We start from the raw sequence: 23,566 nt of genomic DNA, 5'->3' as shown, positions 1-23,566 counted from the left end.
TTGACTTGGTGTGGTTCTTTATGCATGCAATTCTAGTACCCAAAAGATTGAGGCAAGTGGTCATGAGTTATAGGCCAGCCTGGGTTGCAAAGGAAACCCTGTCTCATAAAACAAACAAACAAGCAAATAAAAAAGACCTTACACCAATTAACTAGTTCACCACCAGTAAGGAAATTGTCTAGAGCTACTTTTTGGTAGGTGTTAAAGAGGTTTGACTTTGGTTTTTCAGAAATGTAGCATTAAGGTTACTTAAACATACAGTGAGAGGCTTAGAGATAGGAGGTCAGTTCTGGTTCGTGTTTGAGGAGTCACAAAATGAAAATGAAGATATTTTGTATGTAAATATCATTATGAATTCCTTGAATAGCACGTGTATAAAAATTAAAATGTGTAATTTTGAATAATGATGTAAGGAAGTTACAATAGAAGGTACACATGAAGATGAGCTTTCTTCTGGCCCTAACAACAGGCCCTCTCTGTGGGGATGACAATGTGCACATAGAACATTTTGTTCCTCCTGGCCTCAGGGATCTTCTCAAACGTTTGTTCTTAGCTTCATAATAACCAGATTATTCTTTGGGTGCAGAGAATACTTATTTTAAAAGGGTGAGAAAGCCCGAAGGGCTTTAATTGTAAATTCTGAATGTCCAAAGACTTTAAAATTGCACTTAAATAACATTAAATCTTTCAGAAAATAGAATAGGTTTTTTGTTTGCTTTTAATTTTCGATTAGTCAGGTCAACATCTGAGCCATAGCAGCAAACAGATAAAGGGTCAGATGGTTGTCACAGAAAGTTAGCTCCTGCCCCTTCTCTGAGGCTGCCGTGCCATCTTGATTCACTAGGGCTCAATAAGCTTACTTCATCTAAGACATTTTTTATGTCAGTAATTCAATTTTATGATCCTGATCCTTATTTTTGGAAGAGGTTGTATTATCTGAGATCATGATTTACTTCTGTTATATTGCCAATACTTCAATTTTCTTAGTTAAAAATGAAATAAATGTCTATTTTGTTTTTATTGAGATTTATCATGGCATTTGTAATTACAGAAGAAACAAATTGCCTCTGACCATATGAATTTAACTCAGAACTGACATTTATTAACTTTTGGATTATATTTACAGCAAGTTTAAAATAAACCAGTAATAAGCAGGAACATTCTCGTAGGTCTAACCAGATATGTACACTGACACAAGGACAGAGTGGAAAGCAAGTTGAGGAGACCAGTCGGAAGTGATGTTTGGGCACTCACAGAAGGGGACCTGGGTCTGTAAAATGATTGGTTTTTTGTTTTTGTTTGTTTGTATGTGTGTGTGTGGGGGGGGAGGTAAATACTAAATCTTTTGTTTCAGGTAGAAATGTGTTTCTAATTCAGAGCATGTATTTCTATTGGCTCCTGACTATCTTCAATTTTCATTTTTTTAGACATTTTTAAATGATTCTTTGTGGATTTCATATCTTGCGTCCCAGGCCTACCCATCTCTTCATCCCTTCATATCCACCCTCTGCCCTTGCAACTTCCTCTTCCTCCAAAAAAGTAAATTTAAAAGAAAACTTAAAAACCAAAACAAACTAACATAACAATAACACAAGTCTCAGTGTGGAAGCTGTAGTGTGACCCAGTCAGCCACACAATATACCCTTTGGTCCGTACATCTTTACTTGTGTTTATTGCAGTGAGTCATTGATCTGGCTCGAGACCTCTGGCTTCTGCTACACCATCAATGCTAGGCCCTCACTGGGACTCCTCTTGGATATTCTGTTGTCCTGTTAATGGAGATCCTGTAGCTCTGGATTGGCAAGTCGTGACCGTTCACATGCTCCAACAGTTCATAGATGCGGTGGATGTTGGCGGGGGTGGGGTGTGTGTGCTCATAGCCTTATTTCTGAGCCTGAGTGTCGACACCACCAGGGTGAGCTCTCCAACACTGGGCCAGCTAGCTACACTACAGCAGGCGGCAAGGAATGGGACAGTTCTCCTGCTCTCATGTCCTCTGGGCAGCCCACCCGCACCCACCCACAAGGGCCAGCTCTACTGTTTTGCTCAGACATACTCCAGGGCTGGCCTTCCCATTCTTGTGCCCCCAGTGCCACCTCTCCTGCCTGTCAAAGGTGGCATGGGGTGGCATCTTTCCATCACCTGCCTGTTGAAGAGGGTCACCTTTCCCTCACCACATGGCAGATGTGAGGGGGCATCTCTCCTTTCTTGCTCCTAGGGCTGGCTCACCTGCACAGGGTCAGCACCACTGTGTTGCCTGGGGGAGAGCGAGGGGCAGGGCCAGCTCTCCCATCCACCACAGGCAGTGAGAGCCAGGTGATGGGGGAGGGCAATCCATCCATATGAGAGATGAGGAGTGGGGTCTAATTTTTTACACATGTTTGAAGGGCCAGATCACTTGCGCCCCCATCAACTAAGTGATTTGTAAAGGTACTTCTTGCAAACCTGATGGGCTGAGTTCCACTCCTGGAACCCATGTGATGGGAGGAGAGAACTGATGCCCACAGCTGTCCTCTGACCTTCACATGCACTATCTGAAACACACACTCTCCTTCTCTCTCTTATTTAATAAATGTAAAAAACACAACCCTCTATCTGTAATGTATGAATTGAGAGAAGTGAAATAGTTAAGTCAGGTGCCTATATTACATATTCCATAGAGGTTTTCTGGACATGACAACTCAAGGTTGTCATGAGTGACCCAATAAAATTGATGGATGATTAAAAGGCACAGAAGAAGGATAAAGACTGAGACTCCAATGAGGAAGAAGTCAAAATACTGAATATTTGGCTTTTTTAGTCACCTTAAAATTTATATTAAAATCATTTCATATTGTTTCCTTTCTTTTACAGTCTTCAACTTGACCAACAATATAGATTTGGAGAACACCAAAAAGAAAATGGAAATATATCAAAAGGAAAACAAAGATGTCATTCAGAAAAATAAGTTAAAACTGGTTGGTTGCTAAGTATTTTCTTCTTTTGTATGAGTAACAAAAATTTTTACATAGTACTTCAAAAGATTTTATTAGTTCCTGAAGTGTTTTATACAATGTATTCTAATCATATTCACCCCCACTCTTCATGACTCTTCCTCAATTTATCCCTCCCTTCCTTACCTATCCATCTTTGTGTCCATTATAAAAAAAGCATTTCAAAAGAAATTTGTGCTGCTCAAGTATTCCTGGATGTGTGGTCTTCCACTGGAGTGTTACCAGGAGCTACACTTGCAGAGAAAATTGTTTCTTCCTCTCACAGCAGCTGTTGATCGCCAATGGCTCCATGGCCAGGGGTGGGATTGTGAGTCCAGCTTCCTCTCCATGCTGGGACTTGGTCTGCCTTGGGCTTGGTATGGCTATGAGGTCCTTTGTGCAGCTGCTCTGAAGTGTTCAGAAGACACCGTCTCCTTGTAGTTGTCTACTTCTTCCGGCTCTTAGACTCTTCCCACCACCTCTTTTCCATTGGTCCCTCAGCCTTGGGAGGGGATGTGCAGCATATATGTTCCAGTTAGGACTGAGCACTCTGCAGTCTCTTAGTTTTTGTGCCTTGGCCCATTTTGGATCTCTTTTAATCACCATCTACTGCAAACAGAAGTTTCTCAAATTACGGTTGACTGATGTGTTGATGTATGGGTATAATACTAAGTCGTTAGGAGATGGTTTAACCCTATATCTATTTAGTGGCATAATAGTAGTGGATCCTTTCTTAGGGCCTATTGCCCTAGCTGTAAGTTCTTAGCCCAACAGTGGTGCCAAGTATGGATTCCATCTTATGGAGCAGGTCTTAAATCCAATGAGAAGGTGGTTGGTTTACTCATCATGATGTCTGTGTCACTATTGTACCAGTGGCTGTGTCTTTCCAGGACAGTTATGTCTCCCAGGGTTCATAGCTAGGAAGACTGATGATGGTTTCTCTCTGGCAGCTTGCATAGCACCTTTCCGCACCATGAACACTGGGTGTAGGGATGAAGCTTTTAGTTTCATGCTGGCCTGCTTTCACTAGGTTCTAGGACTCAAGTATGTTTCTTTTTACTGTCAAATTCTGGAAGGTAACCAGTAGTATTGGTAATAGCCTTTAATGTTTGGGCTTCTGTGGGACCTTACTGGCCAGTAATTCCAAAAGAAGTAGCTCATACCTGGTATTGGGCTATTTATTTGTTAACCTCTCAAGTTTATTAGGAATATTGTTATACTTTAATAGTATAGCTTAATCTTAACTCTTTATGTGTGTATATATATTTTAGAATACTTCTATAGTAGTAGGTTTCTATATATCTTTCTTGAAAGGTCTTTAGTGTTGTTTACCCTTCTCTACTATACATCCTCTACCCTCCCCTCTGCTCCCAGTTTAACCATTCCTATTCCGTTATTCCCTTTTAGCCCTTTATGGCAGTGCAGAGTCATGTCTCTCCTTTGGAAGCCCCTCCCATGGCCCCTTAGTGATGTGTATGGACATTACAAATGAAGCACACCCCTGAAGATTCAATGCTAACATCCACAGATGAGAGAACATGTAACATCTTTCTAGGTTTGGAGTAGCTCACTCAAAATGATTGTCTCCAGCTCCAACCATTTACCTGCAAATTTCATCCTCTAAGGGTCCCTCTGTGTAGCCCTGGCTGACCTGGAATTCACTCTGTAGACCAGGCTGGCTTCAAACTCAGAGATCCACTTGCCTCTGGGTGCTGGTATTAAAAGCACACGCCACTAAACCTTGGGTTAATTTTTTTCTTATAGCTGAATAATATTCTATTGTGTAAATATTACCATATTTTCACTATCTGTTCATCAATTGGTGGGCACCACAACAAAATGGCTGTTTCCACTTCCTGCCTATTGTGAATAGATCAGAAATGATCGTGGATGAGTAGGTGTCTTTCAGATGTGATGTGGATGGACTCCTTTGAGTACAGACCCAGGAAGGGTATAGCTGGATCATATGGTGCAGCCCTCTGTGGAAATCAGTGTGGATGTTTTATATAATACTATAAGAAACTACCCTTCTTTTAAAAGCAGTTATATTCACAGGAATTTAAGCAGAAATTTAAATTTCTAGAAATACAGCTCTACTGTATAGATGCATGTAGTTAGGGGATATTCACATTACTGTAGCAAAACCTATTTTGACATTACAGTAAGCTGTACTTTTTAAGGAATGGATGTTTAAGGTAGACGGTTGTTATTGCTAGTGTCTGTCTGTGTTGTTATTCTCTGGGGAGTTAAGTTTGCATTTGAGCACTGATCAAGCTCATTTCTATCCTTGGACTTTACCAACTAAGCTTTCTTCCTAGCTCCGAGTTTGGCTGTTTTGTATACTTCACATAGGTGAAAACACAAAAGTATTTATTATATGTGGTTAAGCTTCCCTAAAATTTCTCAGGCTTACTTTGTGATCTGTCCTGGCCAAAGTTTTGTATGTTATGGAAAAGATTGTATAGTCTGCTCCTGTTAAGTAGAATGTTCTGTGTATGTATTTTTGTACCATTTTGTATAAATGTTTTTGGTCTCTTTTTATTGACAGTTCTGTTTGGGTACTTTTTCCATTAATTAAAAATGGACAATTTAAATTTTTTCTTGTGTTGCTACCTAATTCTCCCCTCAGTTGTCATATTACATGCTTTATATAATTAGGTGCTTTGATATCAAATGCATATGTAGCTTTCATATTTTCTTTTATGTTAATTTTTAAAAATCATCGTATTATGTCTTCTGGTATCTTCTCACTTAAGTCTGTCTTGTCTTGTATTCTTCACTTCAGTGAATGGTGCTAGCATCCATCAGTGCTCAAGCCATTGTTCATTCTCCATGTTTTGTTGATGGCTTATTTTCTAAACCTGGCTCTTCTAATAATTCTATTATTACATAATTAAGTAGCCATTAAAAAAAAACCTCTTTTTAATACTGTCCTACCCAGTCTTCCTATTTAGCTTGAACCCGGTTCTGTTGATCTACACGTCTTGTCTTACTGCCTCAAGTCATCTTAGAAATCCACTCCTTGGATTCTTGCAATGTCTCCCAGGTGTCCTTTTGTGTTTTATAGAAAAGTGCCATGATCCTCCTTCTCTTTTGCTCTCTAGCTTTATTTAAAACATTTTCCCATATCTCATGACTTAGTCACACCAGAAGATAATCTAACTTGTTTCATATCTTTGCCCTGTTTGCTAATAGCCTGTTGTACTGTTGGGGGAGGAGGCTTCAGTATCTACTGGTTGAAGTTCTCAAACAATGTATGGTCTTCCTAGGGCTACTGGAACAAATTGCCAAAACCCAGGTGGCCTATATATTATTCTTTTCACTATTATGGAGGCTAGAAATCTGAAATGCAAGTGTCAGCAGGGCCATGGTGGTAGCCAGCAGGCTTTGTCATGCTTTGTCTGTCTTCACATGTGCTTCTCCCCATGTGGCTGTGTCCAGGTTTCCAGAAGGATGTTATCCTAACTTGATTAAATCAGCACAGAGCTCTCCTTTCACCCCCATCAAAATTAAGTCATATTTATTAGTACCAGGATGTCACTCTTTAGCCTCTCTTTTCATGGGACACTTCACCAGAAGCACTGTATGACACCCTTTCTATTTATTTATACTTAGAGTCCCAGGGAAAACTTGTCAGCAGATTAATAGCCTCATTGCTGCATACACTGTGTATGCTGTATCCACACCTGATGCACTTATCTGCAAACACTCCGACACATTATGTAGATCTGTCTTTTTACAGATGCTCTTATTAATCCTTCTAGATGACGTTTGGATTCCCTTCTCAATGGGAGCGTGTATTAAAAGCTTTGACTTATTAACAGGGTATAGGAATTTGTAAAAATGGTTGGGAGAATCACAAGACTTAGCAGCATACTGAAGGACAATGGAAAAGAGAGTAAACTGAATGGCTCTGAGAATGAGTTCACTTGAGGTGTGTGGTTGTCATCAGAATAGGACTACAGTGAGCCTGGCTGCTTGACTTTGCACATACCAAGTTTATAGTACAGGAGTGCAGTTCCTTTTTCTCCTTAGACAGTTTGGTGTTTTGTTGAAGGAGGAATTTGCTGAATACATGAACTGAAAAAGTAAATCCATGTGAAGTTCCATAAGTTGAATGACTTTAAATTATCTATAATAATTACAATTTACCTCCCCCACCTCACCCAGTATTAACCAGTTACTCCATTTCAGTTTCTGGACTTAGTCTACTTGGTTTGCTGTTTGTCCTTCTCTGAGATAGTATAGGCTCACATGAAATAATAAATATTCTAGTTTATTCTGTGTAGAACTGTTAGATTACTAAAGCACAAGTGATGAAACCGCTTTATGTTTTCAGTAAATAGAGTACAGCGTAGGATTGCTGTTGGTTGGTAAAGTCACTCCATTTCTTATGTGCCTTTCTCTTTAGACTCGGGAGCAGGAGGAATTGGAGGAAGCACTGGAAGTGGAACGACAGGAAAGTGAGCAACGAAGACTGTTTATCCAGAAGGAAGAAGAACTGCAGCAGATTCTGAAAAGGAAGAACAAGCAGGCCTTTCTAGACGAGCTAGTCAGTATTAATGCTACTTACCACTTAAAAACTAATCTTCCCATGGATTTGCTGGAAAATGGCTTTTAATGGAGTTCAGAGTCTTCCTACTCTAGTTTACTTCCAACTTTTTCCTAATACATTTAAATTAAAAAATTATTATTATTGTGTGCAAGGATGGGGCTGCTGAGAACATGTGCATGCCGTGATGTTGTGTAGAGGCAGTGGAGCTGGTTTCCTGCTTTATGTGGGTTCTGAGGATCAAACTCAGGTTGGTGGGCTTGCAAGGCAAGTGAGGGCCTTTACCTGCTGAACAGGCGTCCCTTTAACTTTTGTTAGTTATTCTTTTTGGCAGTGGGGGTCTTTTGAGACAAGGTCTCTCTATGTAACAGCTTTGGGTGTCCTGGAACTTTCTCTGTAGGCCAGGCTGGTGTTGAACTCACAGAAATCCACCGACCTCTGCCTCCCAAGTACTGGGTTTAAAGTCATGCACCCCCACAGCCTGAAAATACTTTTTTTTTTTTTGGTTCTGATAGTTATTGATGTCATCATATATACTGCTGAAGAGTAACACATATCCCTCAAACCTTCATCCCGTATAATTTTTATGCTTACAATTCTGTGAATCAAGAATTCAAGTGGGCGTGGTAGTGCAGGTCTTTAATCCCAACACTTAGGGGGCTGAGACAGGTGGATCTCTGTGAGTTCCAGGACAGCCAGAGCCACATCGTAAGACCCTGTCTTCACAAAACAAGGCAAAACAAAACCAGAAGAGCTCCTCTCCTTTGCAGTATATTCTCAGGTTGCCACGCCATCTGTGTGGCTTCTGTAGCTGGGCATCTCGTCCAGTGTCTCAGCTGTAGGAAGGAGTATTCTAAGAGTAAAGAAGTAGACACAGTATGGTTTGAAAGGCTTGGCTGGGAAACTGGCACAGTGTACCCATTGATCAGTGAAGGAGCCTGTTCCATTTCAAGGGGATGGGTGTAGATGTAGATTCTACCGTTTGTGGTTCGATTATGACCCCTTCATCTATAGTATATGCTCAAAAAATGTGTGTGTTCCTAGAATTTGGTATAGTGTAAGTTAATTTGATATCCAGTTTCTACCCCAAGGACAATTAAGTGATAGGATCATGAAAATGATTTTAACTATAATTGTTATCATATACGCATATACGCCCTTTTTATGTCTTGCTAACTTCTATAATGGATTTAAAGTTATTTATCCTAAGATGTGAAGAAGCTTGTGGACAAGACACATTTTTGGACCTTAAAGAAGGCTGTTAATGATTAAGTGTGGTATCTCAAGCCTTTAATCCCAGCACTTGGGAGGTGGAGCAGATGGGTTTCTGTGAGTTCAAGGCCAGCTTAGTCTGCAAAGTGAGTTCCAGGATAACTAAGGCTGTTATACACACAAAGCCTGTCTCGAAAAACCAAAACCAAAACCAAAACCAAAACCAAACAAACAAAAAGGCTGTCAAAGTGAAGGTCTGTTGTATTGGGTTGTATAGCATTCCTGTTCCTTTCCCTCTTCCCCTCCCCCTCTCCTTCCTACTCCCTCCCCTCTTTCTTTTTCCTTCCCCTTTTCAGCTTTTTGTCTATATTCATCTCATAATGTTATAACTTTATAACATTATAACTGACATAAATATAAACAATACTCAGTAGATTGTTTATTTGTCTCTAAGCTTATTAAAACATTGTTTTTAGAGCATTTCCTCTTAATAGTTTCCCAAGCTGATTTTGAATGTGTTGGTTATGTGCTGAAATATAGTGACTGCATGTCATATTTTTGCATGAAAAATGATCTATTTGGGTGAAATGTGAGTGTTATTAGAATATTAGTACTTCCTAGCAGTTAGCTCTGTATTCAGCTTTGTTAGCAAACAGCAGTAAGTGACTTTGATCTGAGAAGTGGTTCATGGAATTGACACTTTATTATTAAACATATTCTAACCCTTAGTGATGCTGGTGACATCACAAGCTAGAAAACGTTTCTCTCTGGGCAAGTGTTTCTGCATTATTTCCTTTCCAGTCTGTCTTCACACATTCATTTTCCATGAGGCATTTCTTCAGTGTTGAAATGCTCCCAGTCTTAGTTGGCGCTGTTGTTATTCTGTGATGGAGGAAATGCAAATCTATTTTCTATTGTGTCTTTGTTCGAAAAGCATTTTAAGACAGTTAACCAGAGGTAAATAAAATGCAAGGTTACATCTTAAGTTAGATGTAGGTGATAAAGAAGAATAAGAATAAGAGGATTAATGAGGATTAGACACAAAGTCTCACCATAAAAGTCTATCTAGGGCTGGTGAGTTGATCTTGCAATATTGCACTTGCTATCAAGCCTGACAACCTGAGTTCAGTCCTCAGGAGTCACTTGGTGGAGGGAAAGAACTGACCTTCACAAATTGTCCTCTGACATCCACATGGGACCCACACAAATAAATAAAAATGCAGTCTAAAAACCCTCCCCACTTGTTATGAGTAGAAAGTGAATTTGCTTGTAAGTTTGTTGGCAGTGGAAGCTGGAAGAAGCTGGAAGGATGTTTGCTTCGGCCACTGTCCCCATTCTGGAGCAGCCTTTCATTAGCTCTCTGTAGTCCTCAAAAGCACGGAGCCGCTGCCTTGGTGAGCTGCTCTTGGCCTCAGGCTCCCTCAGATGCAGCGAGGCATGAAGTAAGAGTTGTTGCCCATGTTGTACATTGTGTATAATCTGGACTTAATACCGGTTCTTGTGAGTTCCCTCCTCTCGCTTCCTGTTTTCTTCACCTGCAAGTCATTACTGCACATATTTTCCTCACTGTTTAGACCATGTAACATGGTGTTTAAATAGTTCTTCATAATTCACTATATTTATTATTAGTACAATACCACTGCAGTTGGGCTTTTTATTTCCAACTTTTAAATTTGTCTATAGATTTATAGTGTTATTAATATTTCAATCTTTATTAAAATTTTTGTTTCTTTTAATCCTTGGCTGACTTAATTAAGTTTATTTTATCCTGATTAATCTGTATTAAAGAAGTGAAAATGTATTTTTCTATGTGTTCATGTTAAATTTTTATAAAAACGGAAAGCTAGCATTGACATTTGTAAGTGTGCCTAGAAGATTTAGCTTTTGAGTTGTTCCTCGGACCACACTTATGCAAGGATGACTTATTAGAATTCTTTTCTTTCTGTTCCTAAGTTTGGTCTTTGTGCCCAAAGTCACCTTTTAACCTGAAAAGCCCTGACAGCACACTGTACTGTATGTGAAGGGTTTATGTTACAGTCTGAATGTTTATGGCTTTGCATTTGCCATAGTGTTGGCTAAAAAGTCCATTTATTTTAATCCAAACTGTAAATTCAATTTTTTAATAGTTTGGAAAAAGATTTTTAATCAGGTTCTGTGTTATTAAATCTTTTTATATTCCTGTTTGAAAATTCTGTTCCGTTTATGTCTTAAATTTTATGAGTTAATGCTGTTGTCAAATGCAGTAGCTGATTCTTATTAGCAATATTGTTTGCCAGATGGCTAGCTTAAAGTCAGTTAAAATAATCTTTAAAAATGGTCATTATAAAGCTTTTAATGAGTGTTACAGGCAGTCTTATTAAAATTTCTTTAAATATTAAACAGTGTGCCCTTAGGCAATTACTGTGGGCTCTGCAGCCTTCCAAGGTGAAGTGCGATGGTCAGAGCGGAGAAGCAACCCCAAACTGGACTTGCATGTGCCTTGTTCCCAGAGCAGGTTTTACAGGCTGAGTCTACTCTGGAGACATAGCTGTCATCAGAGACCGTGCTTAATTCTGTTTTAACAAAGGCATCCAGGCTCCAAAATTTTGAGTGCTAAAGTAGGAGAGTAAATTATGTGGCTTGATATTAAACTGAGATACCTAGAATACTTAGTTTTATAAAATTTCAGCTATCAAGACATTTAAACACTCAGTTCCTTTTAATGTGAATGAGGAACTAGAATTATAATAAACCAGTCTTGGTTAGCAACTTATTTGAAGTGAGCACACTGTCTTAGGTTAAACAATTTTTAAAAAATTGTGTGTGTGTGTGTGTGTGTGTGTATTTGTATGTGTGGGTTAGCTGCCTAATGTAAGTGCTGGGAACTGAACTTGGGGTTCCCTGAAAGAACAGCAAGCACTCTTAACAGTTGAGGCATATCTCCAGCCCCATTTTCTTGCTTTTATATATGAATTTTTTTTAAGAATAAATTCTCATTCTATAAGTATTTGCATTCATTTGCAAATATCAACAAGAAGCCAGTGATTTAACTTTTAAAATGCTTTATTATTTATGTGTTTGTATATCTGTGTATGGGTACATGCATGTGTGCACAGGTACTCCCAGAGGCCAGAGGAGGGCTTTCATCCCTGGAGCTGAAATTGTAGGCTGTTATGAGCAACCCAGTGTGGTGCTGGGAGCCCAACATAGGTCTTTGGGCCAGACAGATGGATCAGTCATTAAATGCTAAGGCTCACACTTTGAAATGGAGAGTTTAGTTCTAAAGTCAGGTCCTGTGGATGAACAGCAAGTGCTTTTAACCATTGTGTCATTTCTACAGCCCAATGATAATGACTTTAAGACATCAGTTAACTAGTTATTATGTGTGTGAGTGCATAGTGTGTTTGGGCATGAATGTGGAGTTGGTTTATTTCTTCTGCCTTTATGTGTTCTGGGGGATCAAACTCTGGTGATATCCTGGGGAATCAGGTCTCCAGGCTTTTGGGCAAAAACACCTTTACCTGTCCAACTGTCTTTTTGACCCAATGGTTTATTTTTTTAGCCAAGAATATTTTTTTTCTTTTCAAGTGTGCACCTGAAAAGATATAATTAAAAAGATATTTTTGGCTCTAGCTCATTTAAGGTTTTCTTCAATGTTTTGGATTATACGAAATGCCTAGTGGAGGTCTAAAATTTCAGCCTTAGGAAGTGAAAGGTATTGAAAACTATTCTTATACTACTTCTTATTCACCTTTATTATTCCTCTCTAGCTATCTAATGTAGGACAACAGCCTATCTAGGTTTAGGATCTGCTTTATAAAGAAATTTGTGTCCTTTATGTTTTAATTTTTGTGATATTGCTCTTGGAAAATTATTTTGGTTTTGTTCTCCCTCCCTCCCTCCTTCTTTTCTTCTTTCTTTCTAAATTTTATGTGCATTGGTGTTTTACTTGCATGTATGTATGTATGTATGTATGTATGTATTTGTGAGGATGTCACATCTCCTGAAACTGAAGTTACAGATAGTTGGGAACTGCCATGTGGGTGTTGGGAATTGAACTCGGGTCCTCTGGAAGAGCAGTCAGTGCTCCTAACTGCTAAACCATTTCTCCAGCCCCTGGTTTTGTTTTACAAAACAGGATCTTAAGTTGTCTAGGGTGGCCTTGGACTCACTGTGTAGCTAAGGTTGGCCTAGAACTCCTGCTTTTCCTATTAGGTATTACATGCCCTGTACCCCCATGCCCTGCTGTATTATAAAATCTTAATGTTAGTGGAAGGAGAGAAACAAGTCCTGCTCGCTGTCTGTTGGTCTCTGCACATACTCTATAACATGCATACGAGACAAATACACAGCACACAGATAAAGAAATGCAGTTTGAAAAACTGAAAAGTCTCGATGTGCATCTTCATTCTCAAATAGCCATTGACTGCGTTGCTGTTCCTGTTCCTATGCTGGAACTCCTAAACAGTCACTTTAAATGTACTGGTCACCCACATAGTGTCTACAAATTATTCCTGGGTTAGATTTGGGAATAAAATGAGACTTTGTAGTGTTTGCTTTTATATCATAAGATGTTAACATGGGAGTTTCTTGAGGATTAAATTCTGGGTGACGGCTATTTTTAATGCTCAATACCCTGCTTTTGGGTGGCCCTATGGGGTGAACTTAGAGTTTTAGATACGCTAGGCACAGCGCTGCATCACCAAGCTGTGTCCCTTCTCTATTTTTTATTTTTAGATGACCTCAATAAATGGCCAAGCTGGCCTTGCACTTGCTGTGTAGCCTTTCACATAGAAAAGGGGTGGGGTCTTGTATTGTTTTGATTATTTTTTATCTTTGTTTCTGGACACAGAATATAAACTCTCATATGGGAAGGGTGGAGCTGGAGAGGTCCTTTCTCTGCATGTGTTTCTGGGTTCTCATTTAACTGAAACCTCAGAAAGGTGAAAGTCTAGTTATATTTTAGTTTAGTTCCACAGCACCACAAACATGTAAGTGCTTCATTCTGAACAGGATAAATAACAGTATCCTCATTAAGATAAGTGGTTTGCTGCTCAAAATAGGGGTGTGTACAGATTTGTGTAAACAATGGTCCTGGCTAGTATCAGTATATGATATTAAATGTTTATCATTTTGTTACTTGACTAAAATGTGATTTAAAATTTAAGAATAAAATATACATGTGGTGGTACTTACAATAGTCCCATTGTGCAAAACAGAACAAGGATTACTTGCAAACAGCCTCAGGTGAAATCTAATGGGAAACATTTCAAATGGTCTGAAGTCCGGGGCAAAAAGAATGTGTCTCAGACAAACCTCTGATCTAAGTTATAGCCCTTACTACTGCTCTTTGCATGATTTGCTTTCTTTCTTTAATAAATGGGTTGATGGTTAGATGAAATAGGACCTTATTATATTATCTTTAATGTGGATTTTATAAAACACTTGTTTGCAGGTTACTTTGATTTATGAGTCTATAGCAACCTTTTTATTATGGAATGTTAATATTCTTTTGTAAAGCATTCTACATGAAGTGAGTAGTTGACATCATGTGCTCACAGAAGAGGCAGACTTTGAAAGTTGTTGTTTTAGTCTTTCCGTTTTAAGTTTCACACTGAACTTTTCTTACAGGAGAGCTCTGACCTCCCTGTCGCTCTGCTCTTGGCTCAGCATAAAGACAGATCTACTCAGCTGGAAATGCAGTTAGAGAAGCCCAGGTCCACGAAGCCAGTCACGTTTTCCACAGGCATTAAAATGGTAAGCCATATTTTAATTGCTGTTTGAAGGAGAGTTTTCAGGACTATGCTTTTAAATTCCCTAGTAATTTCTACAGTGATGTGAACAGCTGAAATGTTGAAGAGCCCCTATGTCCTAGGCCAAATGTCTGGAAGTGTGGACACATATAGTATAAGAAAAGAGAAAAGAAATGTGTTTTTATTCATTATGGTATGGATTGGTGTGGCGTGGGTGTGTGTGTTGCACATGCTAGGCAGTGCTGTTTCATTAAGCTACACCCTTGGTCCTATTGTTATTAGTTTATAAACTTGTAGTTGTAGGTGAAAGAAAAGTGCATAAATATGGTTATTTAATATACTATTTATCTGGTGGTATAAAATAGAAACAGTGGATTGCTTTATACTTCTCTGCAGACAGTTATTTTCTACATAAAATACATTTTTTAAAAAGCCATTTGTAGTTTCTATACTCTTTAAGGATAGAGTGATTTGAATTAAAACATTGTCTAAATTTAGTCATTCACAAGTAAGACTATATTTATGAAGTTTTTTGCTATAGTTTAAGAATTATCAGTTTTTACTTTTATAACTTTTTAAATCCATATGTTTGGGGGGGTCTAGGTGTATGCACATGTGTCAGGCGCAGGTGTGGAGGTCAGAGGACAACTTGGAGGAGTTGATTCTTTCTTCAGCTGTGGAGGTTTCGGGCATCAGGTTCAAGTCGTCAGGCTTCTCATCTATGACGTTAAGTCACTTGCTTCTTTTTAAGATGGTGCTGAGGACTGAATGCTGTGTCCCTTAACTGCTGCACCACCACTGTCCCAGTATTTCCCATGAACATTTCTTTATATTAAGGCCTTCAATCATCATATTTAAATTGCCAGTTTTCCTCTCTTCTTCCATAACTCTTGTTTGGAAGCTAGTTTGTTGAATGGATGGTTGGAGACTGAATGAATGGACAGATGATCTTAAAGAAAATCATGAAAGCTCTTAGTGAATTTTATAGACTGGAAATATTGGTCACTTTGATATTGTGGTGAATGAACGTACAGATTGTTTCTTTTTATCTTTTGCAACTTTAGTTTTAGCAATTGTGTAGCAAACAAACCAAACCCTATGTAAGAAATGGCTGTGATATAGACAAAAGACACTAGTAACAAAATGTTTCCTCTGTCATGCTTGCTCATTCTAGTCAATTCTCAGGAACTTTTTTCAACTTTCACTTTTTGAGACCTAATTTTAAGTAGCCCAAACTGCCCTTGAACTCTTGATGTAGTTGGAGATGGTCTTAAGCCAATCTTCTGTCTCCACCTCCCAGGTGTTTTGGTTAAAGGAGTGAGTCACTGAACTAAACCACGCTGCTTTTTTTTTCTTTTTTTCTTTCCTCCTCCTCCTCCTCCTCCTCCTCCTCCTCCTCCTCCTCCTCCTCCTCCTCCTCCTCCTCCTCCTCCTCCTCCTCCTCCTCTCTCGCTCTCGCTCTCGCTCTCGCTCTCTCGCTCTGTTTTTTGTTTTTGTTTTTTTGGCTTTGGGTTTTCGAGACAGGGTTTCTTTGTGTAGCCTTGGCTGTCCTGGAACTCATTCTGTAGACCAGGCTGGCTCTGAATTCACAGAGATTCGCCTGCCTCGGCCTCCCAAGTTCTGGGATGAAAGGTGTGTGCCACCACTGCCCAGCCACAGTGAATTTTTTGGTGGTTCTATCTAAAGTATCTTTTTCTACCCACATACCAGTAATTTATACTTTTAAACTCCTTAAATGTTTCCTTCTATATTTAGGGTATAACCTTTGCAATCTTAACACTAAGACTATGACAGGGTTCTATGAAATGTTCTGGGTAAGTGGATGAATGTTATACAGTATGTTGATATCAGTGGACTCTAAAGATATGCAGATACATTGAAGCCTCTTTGCTTTATGGAATACCATGCTTGGAATACTCTTAAATGATTGTGAAAACACTAACTAGTTTATAAGCATTAATCATACTTGGTTGTCATTTGAGGGCTTTTAGTGGAGGATGGCATTTCACAGCCATTCTTTCTTCTGTTTTCCAGCTCTTCCATTCTTTTTCCTCCTTTGTGGTAATGCTCCCTGAGTCTTCGAGGGGATGATATAAATGTCTTGTTTATGGCTGGGCACTGTCTGGGTCTCTGCACTCACCACCTTGTACTGGAGAGATGGGCATTTTATTTAAGGGCTTTGAATGTCCTTGGATTTTGGTAAACCCAGTCCCTGACAGATACAAAGCTAAGACTGTATTTGTTAAGATGAGCTTTGAAACTTTTTGAAGAACAATCACTGATCAACAAATATTTTGTAATAAACAACACAAGGAAGGTCCTTGTCTGTATACACGTGTTTCCTTAATGAGAATAGGAGGCACAGCCACAGCTGGCCCAGCAGCACACCTTCTTATGAGATGTGAAACCCCTGTCTCAGTTCATCATAGACTCTTTAACCAACTCCTGTAGTGTGTGTGGCCATCTCGGTGAGACTTGAGTGTGCATTACATTCTGGCTTTGGTCAGCAGTGTTGAAGACTCACAGAGATACCAGGTTCTAAAGAGCAGACTCCTTGAGAGTACCATCCTGAGTTCCCATGATTATTTGCTGGTAGAGAGATACCCACTGTTTATCTGACCACTTTGGGTGGGAAATATGCTAAACAATCCTCTCTCTCTCTCTCTTTCTCTCTCTCTTCTCCCTCCTCTCTTCCTCCCTCCTTCCCTCCGTTCCTCCTTGTCACTCTCTCTCTCTCTGGTGGAAGCTGTATCTTACTGTGAATTTGTTTTCTAATCATGCTTAGCTTTTTACCAAAAGGCATAGTTATAGCGAAAAGGCTTACTTCTGTCTCTGTAGCACCTTGACGGTCTGTGGGCCACAAAATGCTCTCATGGGGGGCAGAAGACAACCTGCAGGAGTTGGTTCTTTCTCCACCATGGGGGTTTTGAGGATTGACCCTAGGTCATCAGGGTTGTGATAAATCACCTTTACTTAACAAAAACTTTTGTTTACCAACTTCAAACACCTAATTGGACCCACAAATTTATACGTATTTTTCTTTACGATTATTCAAATGAATAAATCTTTTCATTTCTCAACTCCCATCCAGATCCTTCTTCCAACTCTTAAAGCTGCCTACTTGGTGTTTTGAGATACATACTAGTTGCTAGATTATAAATGTCTTGAGGGTAAGAAGCTCCATGTTTAACTTAGCTTTATATAGTCATGAGTTTGTAGTACTTAAGTAGTATTAAGTATTAATAACGGTTTTAAATGTACAAATGCAGGTGATATTAATACATCTGTATGTAGTGAAAACAATACTAATCAGGAAGTAGTGTTTAAACTTTTGAGTTATTAGACATGATGGTAAAGGGAAAGAAATTTGACAGAGAGATGAAATGGGGCAAAATCCTGCCCTCCCTTAGTAGATGTCCATCCAAAGCTAAGGTATTGACTTTCTGTTCTGAGTTTGTTCCCGTCCTGAGTTCTGTTAGTTTTGCATTCTTGCTGGCATTTGGTATTGTGAGTTTAAAATATATCTTAGTTGTGTTGAATAGGTATTAGTGTCATCTCAATATGTTTTGGGATTTCCCCAAATTTAATATTTATCATCTCTTTGTACACTTACTTGCTATTAGTATTCATTTTGTGTTTAATATATGCTTGTTTTTATGGGTTAAATTATGGTTATTTTAGTAGAATTACTAATTCAGAACAAAGATATTTCTATTCTTTAAATATTGTAGTAATAGAGCGGCGGGGCTGCGTCCCCAGCACCCCGGCTGCCTGGCTAGCTTATGCCCGAAATAACAACACACAAACTGTATTCATTTAAACACTGCTTGGCCCTTTAGCTCTAGCCCTTACAGGTTAATTCTGATATACCGATCAACCCATCTCTAATAATCTGTGAGCACCGGTCTTACCAGGAAAGATTCAGCATGTCTGACCTGGTGGCTTGCTCCATCACATCTGCTTCAGAGAGCAGAGCTATTGCATCTACCTGGGAGAGGAGAGCATGGCATCTCTCTGAGGCATCTGCCCCCGAGAGGAGAGCTGTGGAGTCTGAGCTCACTTCCTCTTCCTCCTGGCATTCTGTTCTGTTTACTCCATCTACCTATGTCCTAACCAATAAAATGGGCCAAGGCAGTTCCTTTATTAGCCAATGACCTTCCTCCATCAAAATATTTATTGTTTCTTTGTCTTGGGAACATTCAGAGTCCATTCTACCTGCAGTTTTGTCCTTGGCCATAGTTACATACATGCAGTAGAACATTAGAAATGGTTTTTCCTCCCCAGCTTGCCATATACATGTTAATCACCTTCTCTCCACCTCTCCCTTCAGCCACTGCTAACCATTCTCTGCGTCTATGGGATCAGCTACATAATATCCCTGTGTTCCATTCATGCTGCTGAGAGACAGAATTCCTTTTACTGTACAGTAGATATTCCATTGTGAATATGTACCACATTTTCTTTTCTCCATTGTTCTCGTGGACACTGGCTGTCATGGCCGTAGCGAGTAGTGCAGCAGTAAATAGAGGCTGCAGACCTCGCTGATGTCCTCGTCTTCTTACCTTTGGGTACTTACCCAGCAGGTGAATGACTTGCTCGTCAGTTAGTGGTATTTTTTGGAGCGTTGGTAGTGCTTTTGATAGTGGCCATGCTGGTTACACCCTCACCAGTTGTGTGTGGAGCTGCCTTAATTGCACCTGCCCAGCTTTTGTCTTTTGGTGACAGCTGCTCTTTGGGGGATGCTGACGTATCACTGTGGTTTTGACCTATGTGCCTGTTGGTTAGTGCTGCTAAGCACTTTTCATTTACTTGTTGGTTATTTGTGTATTTAAAAGAAATATCTGTTTGTATCATCTCCCCATTTCTAATCAGATTATCTACTGTCATTGGTTGGTTTTTACTCTATTTTCTCTTTACTCTTTGGTGTGCCCACCACCCAGCTTCCAAATAAATACACTGAGTTTTATTCTTTCTTATGAATACCAGGTCTTAGCTCGCCAGCTCTTAACTTAAATTATCCCATCTTCCTTTTGCCTCTGGGCTTTTACCTTTCTCTAGTCTGTATACCTTTCTTTATTTCTTACTCTGTGGCTGTCTGTATAGCTGGGTGATTGGCCCCTGGCTCCTCTCCTCCTTTTCCGACTATTGTGAGCCTCCATGTGAGGTGAGAACAGAGCCTGGGTCTTCTGGAAAAGTAGCCAGTTTCATAACCATCGAGCCATTTTTCCAGCCCTACCAATTTTCATTAAATATTTTTTTATGTGTGCATGTTCATGAGGTATATCTGTAACTCACCTGAGCTTCAACGTCTATAATTTTGTTATGTGTGTGAGGCTTCAATACAAACAGGCAATTTAAATGTTTCATTATATTTAGACTTGGAGCCTAAATTCATCTTATTTGATTCCCTTTTTCATCAAGTTGTCATAGCTATGTGATTCAATAATACCTCTGACAACTTCAACATCTTTACTGGGAAATACTATATCCAGTTTTTATTTTAGCACATGGTGTTTTGGATCATATTGTGAAAACATACTGCTTTAATTCATTTTTCTCCTGTCTTACAATATTTTGAACTCATGTAGTCAGATATGAGATATCAGATAAAATAAAGCTTATCACCAAGTATAAAATGCATAAAAAATAAGGTTGAAATAAGATTGATAATGATCAGAAATATTAGTTTTTCTTAAAGGTCTGTGTGATCTTGATTTAACATTCTCTTTTTAATGAATACTGAATGGAAAAAATTTAATACTAGCAAGGGATACAGTGTATTTAGTATTGCGCTAGAAAACGCGTATTTCCTTCAGGTGTTTATGTCCATAACCATTTCACTGGACTATCACTGCCATATGATGTCTCACATTCCAGGTCTCAGCTGGAGATCTGATTTGCTGCCTTCATCCTTAAAAAGTGTTACTATGAACAATAGGGAGGCAAAGGCAAGGAGTAAGGTGACAGATGGCAGGGAAATAAAACAGCAAATTTCTGCAGCCTTGTTTGTTTTGGCTAGTTCTTATCCCAAGCACATGGAAATACTTTGCACATTTGAGAACTGTGAGCTGCTCACGTGCGTTTCTGGAGAAACAGTAAATCATTTGTGTACTGGAAACACACTCAGATTATTCTGTTGTGACTTTTTATTTCTGGGGTTTCCTTTGTCATAAGAAAATACGTTTCTTCTTTCAAATAATATTTTTGATAATATATTTGGAGCATCAAAAGCATGAATTTAAATTGGATGGTGCAGTTAATATAAAAAATGAAAGTTTTATTAACATTTCCTTGTTATCATACTCTTCTATTATCCTAAAAATAGGTGTTATTAATGAGAAGAGACATAACATATATACCTGAAGTCACTGTAGTGAGGTGTTTGCAACTGCCTGTGCTCCTAGATTTCTTGTATGTTAATTGTATTAATAAATTTTAAGACTAAAGAGCATGTTCTAGTGTTGAATACATTCCCATGTATATATGCAATAAAGATATTATTAATCAATCCCCCTTTGTTACTGATACATTCCGTAAGCACAGGATATGGTGGAAGTTCAAACCTTTAGATTATTTGTTTGTTTAATTATGATTTACTTTAGCAGAGTGCCTCTTGTGTTGAACATATTAAGTTTGAGAGAAACTGGTAACGACTTGATCCAGGAAGTACCATTCCTCCTTGAACAGCTATAGTGTGCCTGGTAGTAGATCCTGCACAACGGTGCCACACTTAGCTCTTTTTAATGACGATAATTGGAAATAACAAGGATCTATAATTTATTATTATTATTTTTTTGCTTTTCGAGACAGGGTTTCACTGTAGCTATCAAGCCTTTCCTGGGGGAATTTTTTATTTATTTATTTTATTTTTTATTTTTCGAGACAGGGTTTCTCCGTAGCTTTTGGTTCCTGTCCTGGAACTAGCTCTTGTAGACCAGGCTGGCCTCGAACTCACAGAGATCCGCCTGCCTCTGCCTCCTGAGTGCTGGGATTAAAGGTGTGCACCACCAATGCCCGGCTCCTGGGGGAATTTTTAATCTCCATGTTAGGAATTTTCCTAAAGCGATCTCTCTGCCGACTCAAAAATCCCAATCAAGCCAAGTGACAACGAGCCGAATTAAAAGAGGTCCAGGTTTATGGGATTTCTGCGTTCTCAGGTGGTCTTGAGGGGAACCGGGAAGCCGCAAACTCTACCACAGGAGGGGGGTGTTGGAGGAGATATGGACAAATACCACATGGAGACTTTCTGGGGAGCACTTTAAAAATAGACTGGAGGGAGGGGTCAAGGTTTGGCGTTCACAGGGGCAGGGCCTCTAAAGTTGGAGGCCTGAGACTGGGACTTACACTCCATATTACTAATTTCAGTTTAGAGATTATAGGCATAGATGTAATTATGATTTCTGATACAAGACCTGTGTTCCTTGAAATGGTAATTGATGTTGCACACTTTTTCTTGGCTATTTTGGGTTCTAGAAAAGTCCCTCTAGCCTTTTCTAAAATGATATCAAGCTAGTTCCTTGTGTCCTACATAGTAGTGAGTTGCACCTTTCTCACAGAAGCATTTGAATTGAGAATGGGAAGTAGTGGAGAATAATTATAATCTTCTTTTATTCTAATTTAATGATACAAGCAAGAGAACCTCAACCCCCATTTATAGAAGATAGAGTTGTGATGGCCATAAGGGCTTCAATGTCAGATTACGGATGGGTTCAGATGCTGGTCCTGTGAGTTAATGCCTGTGGAACTTGGACAGATAACCTTGGTCATCTTTAGAATATACATTGTAAAATAACATACTGAAGAGCTCAAAGAGGATTCTTTGAATAGTCTTAGATATTGTCAGTTACTGTAACAGTAAACTGTTTCCCGTACTTAACAGTTTCTCCCATAAAGATTAACTTTTTAAAAACCAACAAAACTTACAACAAAGACGGCAAAGCCAGAGCGTAATTAGGTGAATGATCCCAAGCCTACGATCAATCTCACACTTGACTATGGGCTTTTGATGCTGGGTGTGAGCATACCGCAGACGTGTCTTTATCAGGTCGGATGCGCCTGACCCTGTTCCGCAGAAGCATGCTGATTATGCCGCCTCTGACTCACAGAACGATGACTGTGAATATGTGGGTGCACTCGAGAACGAGTGGCACCTGCTGCGGCTTGGCAGGGATGGGTCTCATAGGACTGCGTCATCTCATGAGCAGAGAAGAAACACTGGCGTTCTTCAAGTCATGTCAACATGCGTGTGGGGGAATAAGCATTGGACATGACCCTCATTTGGGTACTCCTAGTGATGTTCAGATTCTTTCTCTGAGTGATAGTATTACTGTTGCCTGTGTAAATAAAGTGGAGTGTTTTCAAAGTACAGGAAGAAGACAGGTTTTTTTGTTTTATTTTGTTTTTTTCTGGAGATACTTGAGAAATTGATTAAAGAGTTTCATTTTCTGTGATGGCAACTTTGACTCTCTTGGGCAAGCTTGATGCTATTAATGTGGGAAGGAAAGGTGATTGGCTTTGTTTTGTCCTGTGTGAACTTTGATGATGGACTTGGGAGTGCACTGGGCTCTGCGTCTCATGCTGGACAGATCTGTTGTTGTCCAGGATTCCTGGTGGTAACTAGTCAGTTGTACCAAGTGAATTCGGACTTATTTGGCTGGTGGGTTTATGAACGACAATTGACTTCAGGTGGACTCAATGGAAGACTGGAGAAGTTATCAGCTGTATGCTATGGTGGATTTTGGTTTCTGTAAAGATAACACGAAGCTTCATTGGATTGGTAGAGACAGGCTGAGCCGTTTCATGTGTGTGTCATGATGGAGAGACTGGAGATTTTGCCGATAGGCCAGGAGGTGTGGTGAATCCTGTTTATACCTTATTTAGCTTTGCTATTTTGGAGGATTAAACATGTTACGCTGTCTTTAGAATGCCTGAAAGAAGTGTTGCAGAGAGTGATAGTCCAAACCTCTGAACTAGATTCAAAGATGGGAAGGATGCTTAGTATATGCTGCTGTAATCTGAATATTGCTGTATTTGAAGTGTTTATCAAGCCTATGGGTGACTACTGTCAATATTTTACATACCATGCTAACTTAGTCATG

At 39.3% G+C, this 23,566-nt stretch overlaps 1 protein-coding gene and 1 pseudogene across 1 annotated transcript in view; both read left to right on the top strand.

Annotated features, from left to right (window-relative positions):
• Mnat1 (MNAT1 component of CDK activating kinase) overlaps positions 1-23,566 on the top strand; it is a 127,278-nt gene that overhangs the window by 44,649 nt on the left and 59,063 nt on the right. Inside the window, exons 4-6 of the mRNA XM_075947644.1 lie at positions 2,854-2,957; positions 7,384-7,524; positions 14,347-14,472. Of these exons, the coding sequence (XP_075803759.1) occupies positions 2,854-2,957; positions 7,384-7,524; positions 14,347-14,472 (371 nt within the window). The remainder of the gene's footprint in view (positions 1-2,853; positions 2,958-7,383; positions 7,525-14,346; positions 14,473-23,566) is intronic.
• LOC142835196 (geranylgeranyl transferase type-2 subunit beta pseudogene) lies at positions 22,140-23,370 on the top strand (annotated as a pseudogene).

This window comes from Microtus pennsylvanicus, chromosome 14 (genome assembly GCF_037038515.1).
Source record: "Microtus pennsylvanicus isolate mMicPen1 chromosome 14, mMicPen1.hap1, whole genome shotgun sequence".
Taxonomy (NCBI): Eukaryota; Metazoa; Chordata; class Mammalia; order Rodentia; family Cricetidae; genus Microtus; species Microtus pennsylvanicus.
The sequence above is the reverse complement of the archived record's forward strand: the minus strand, read 5'-3'. Positions and strand labels throughout refer to the sequence as shown.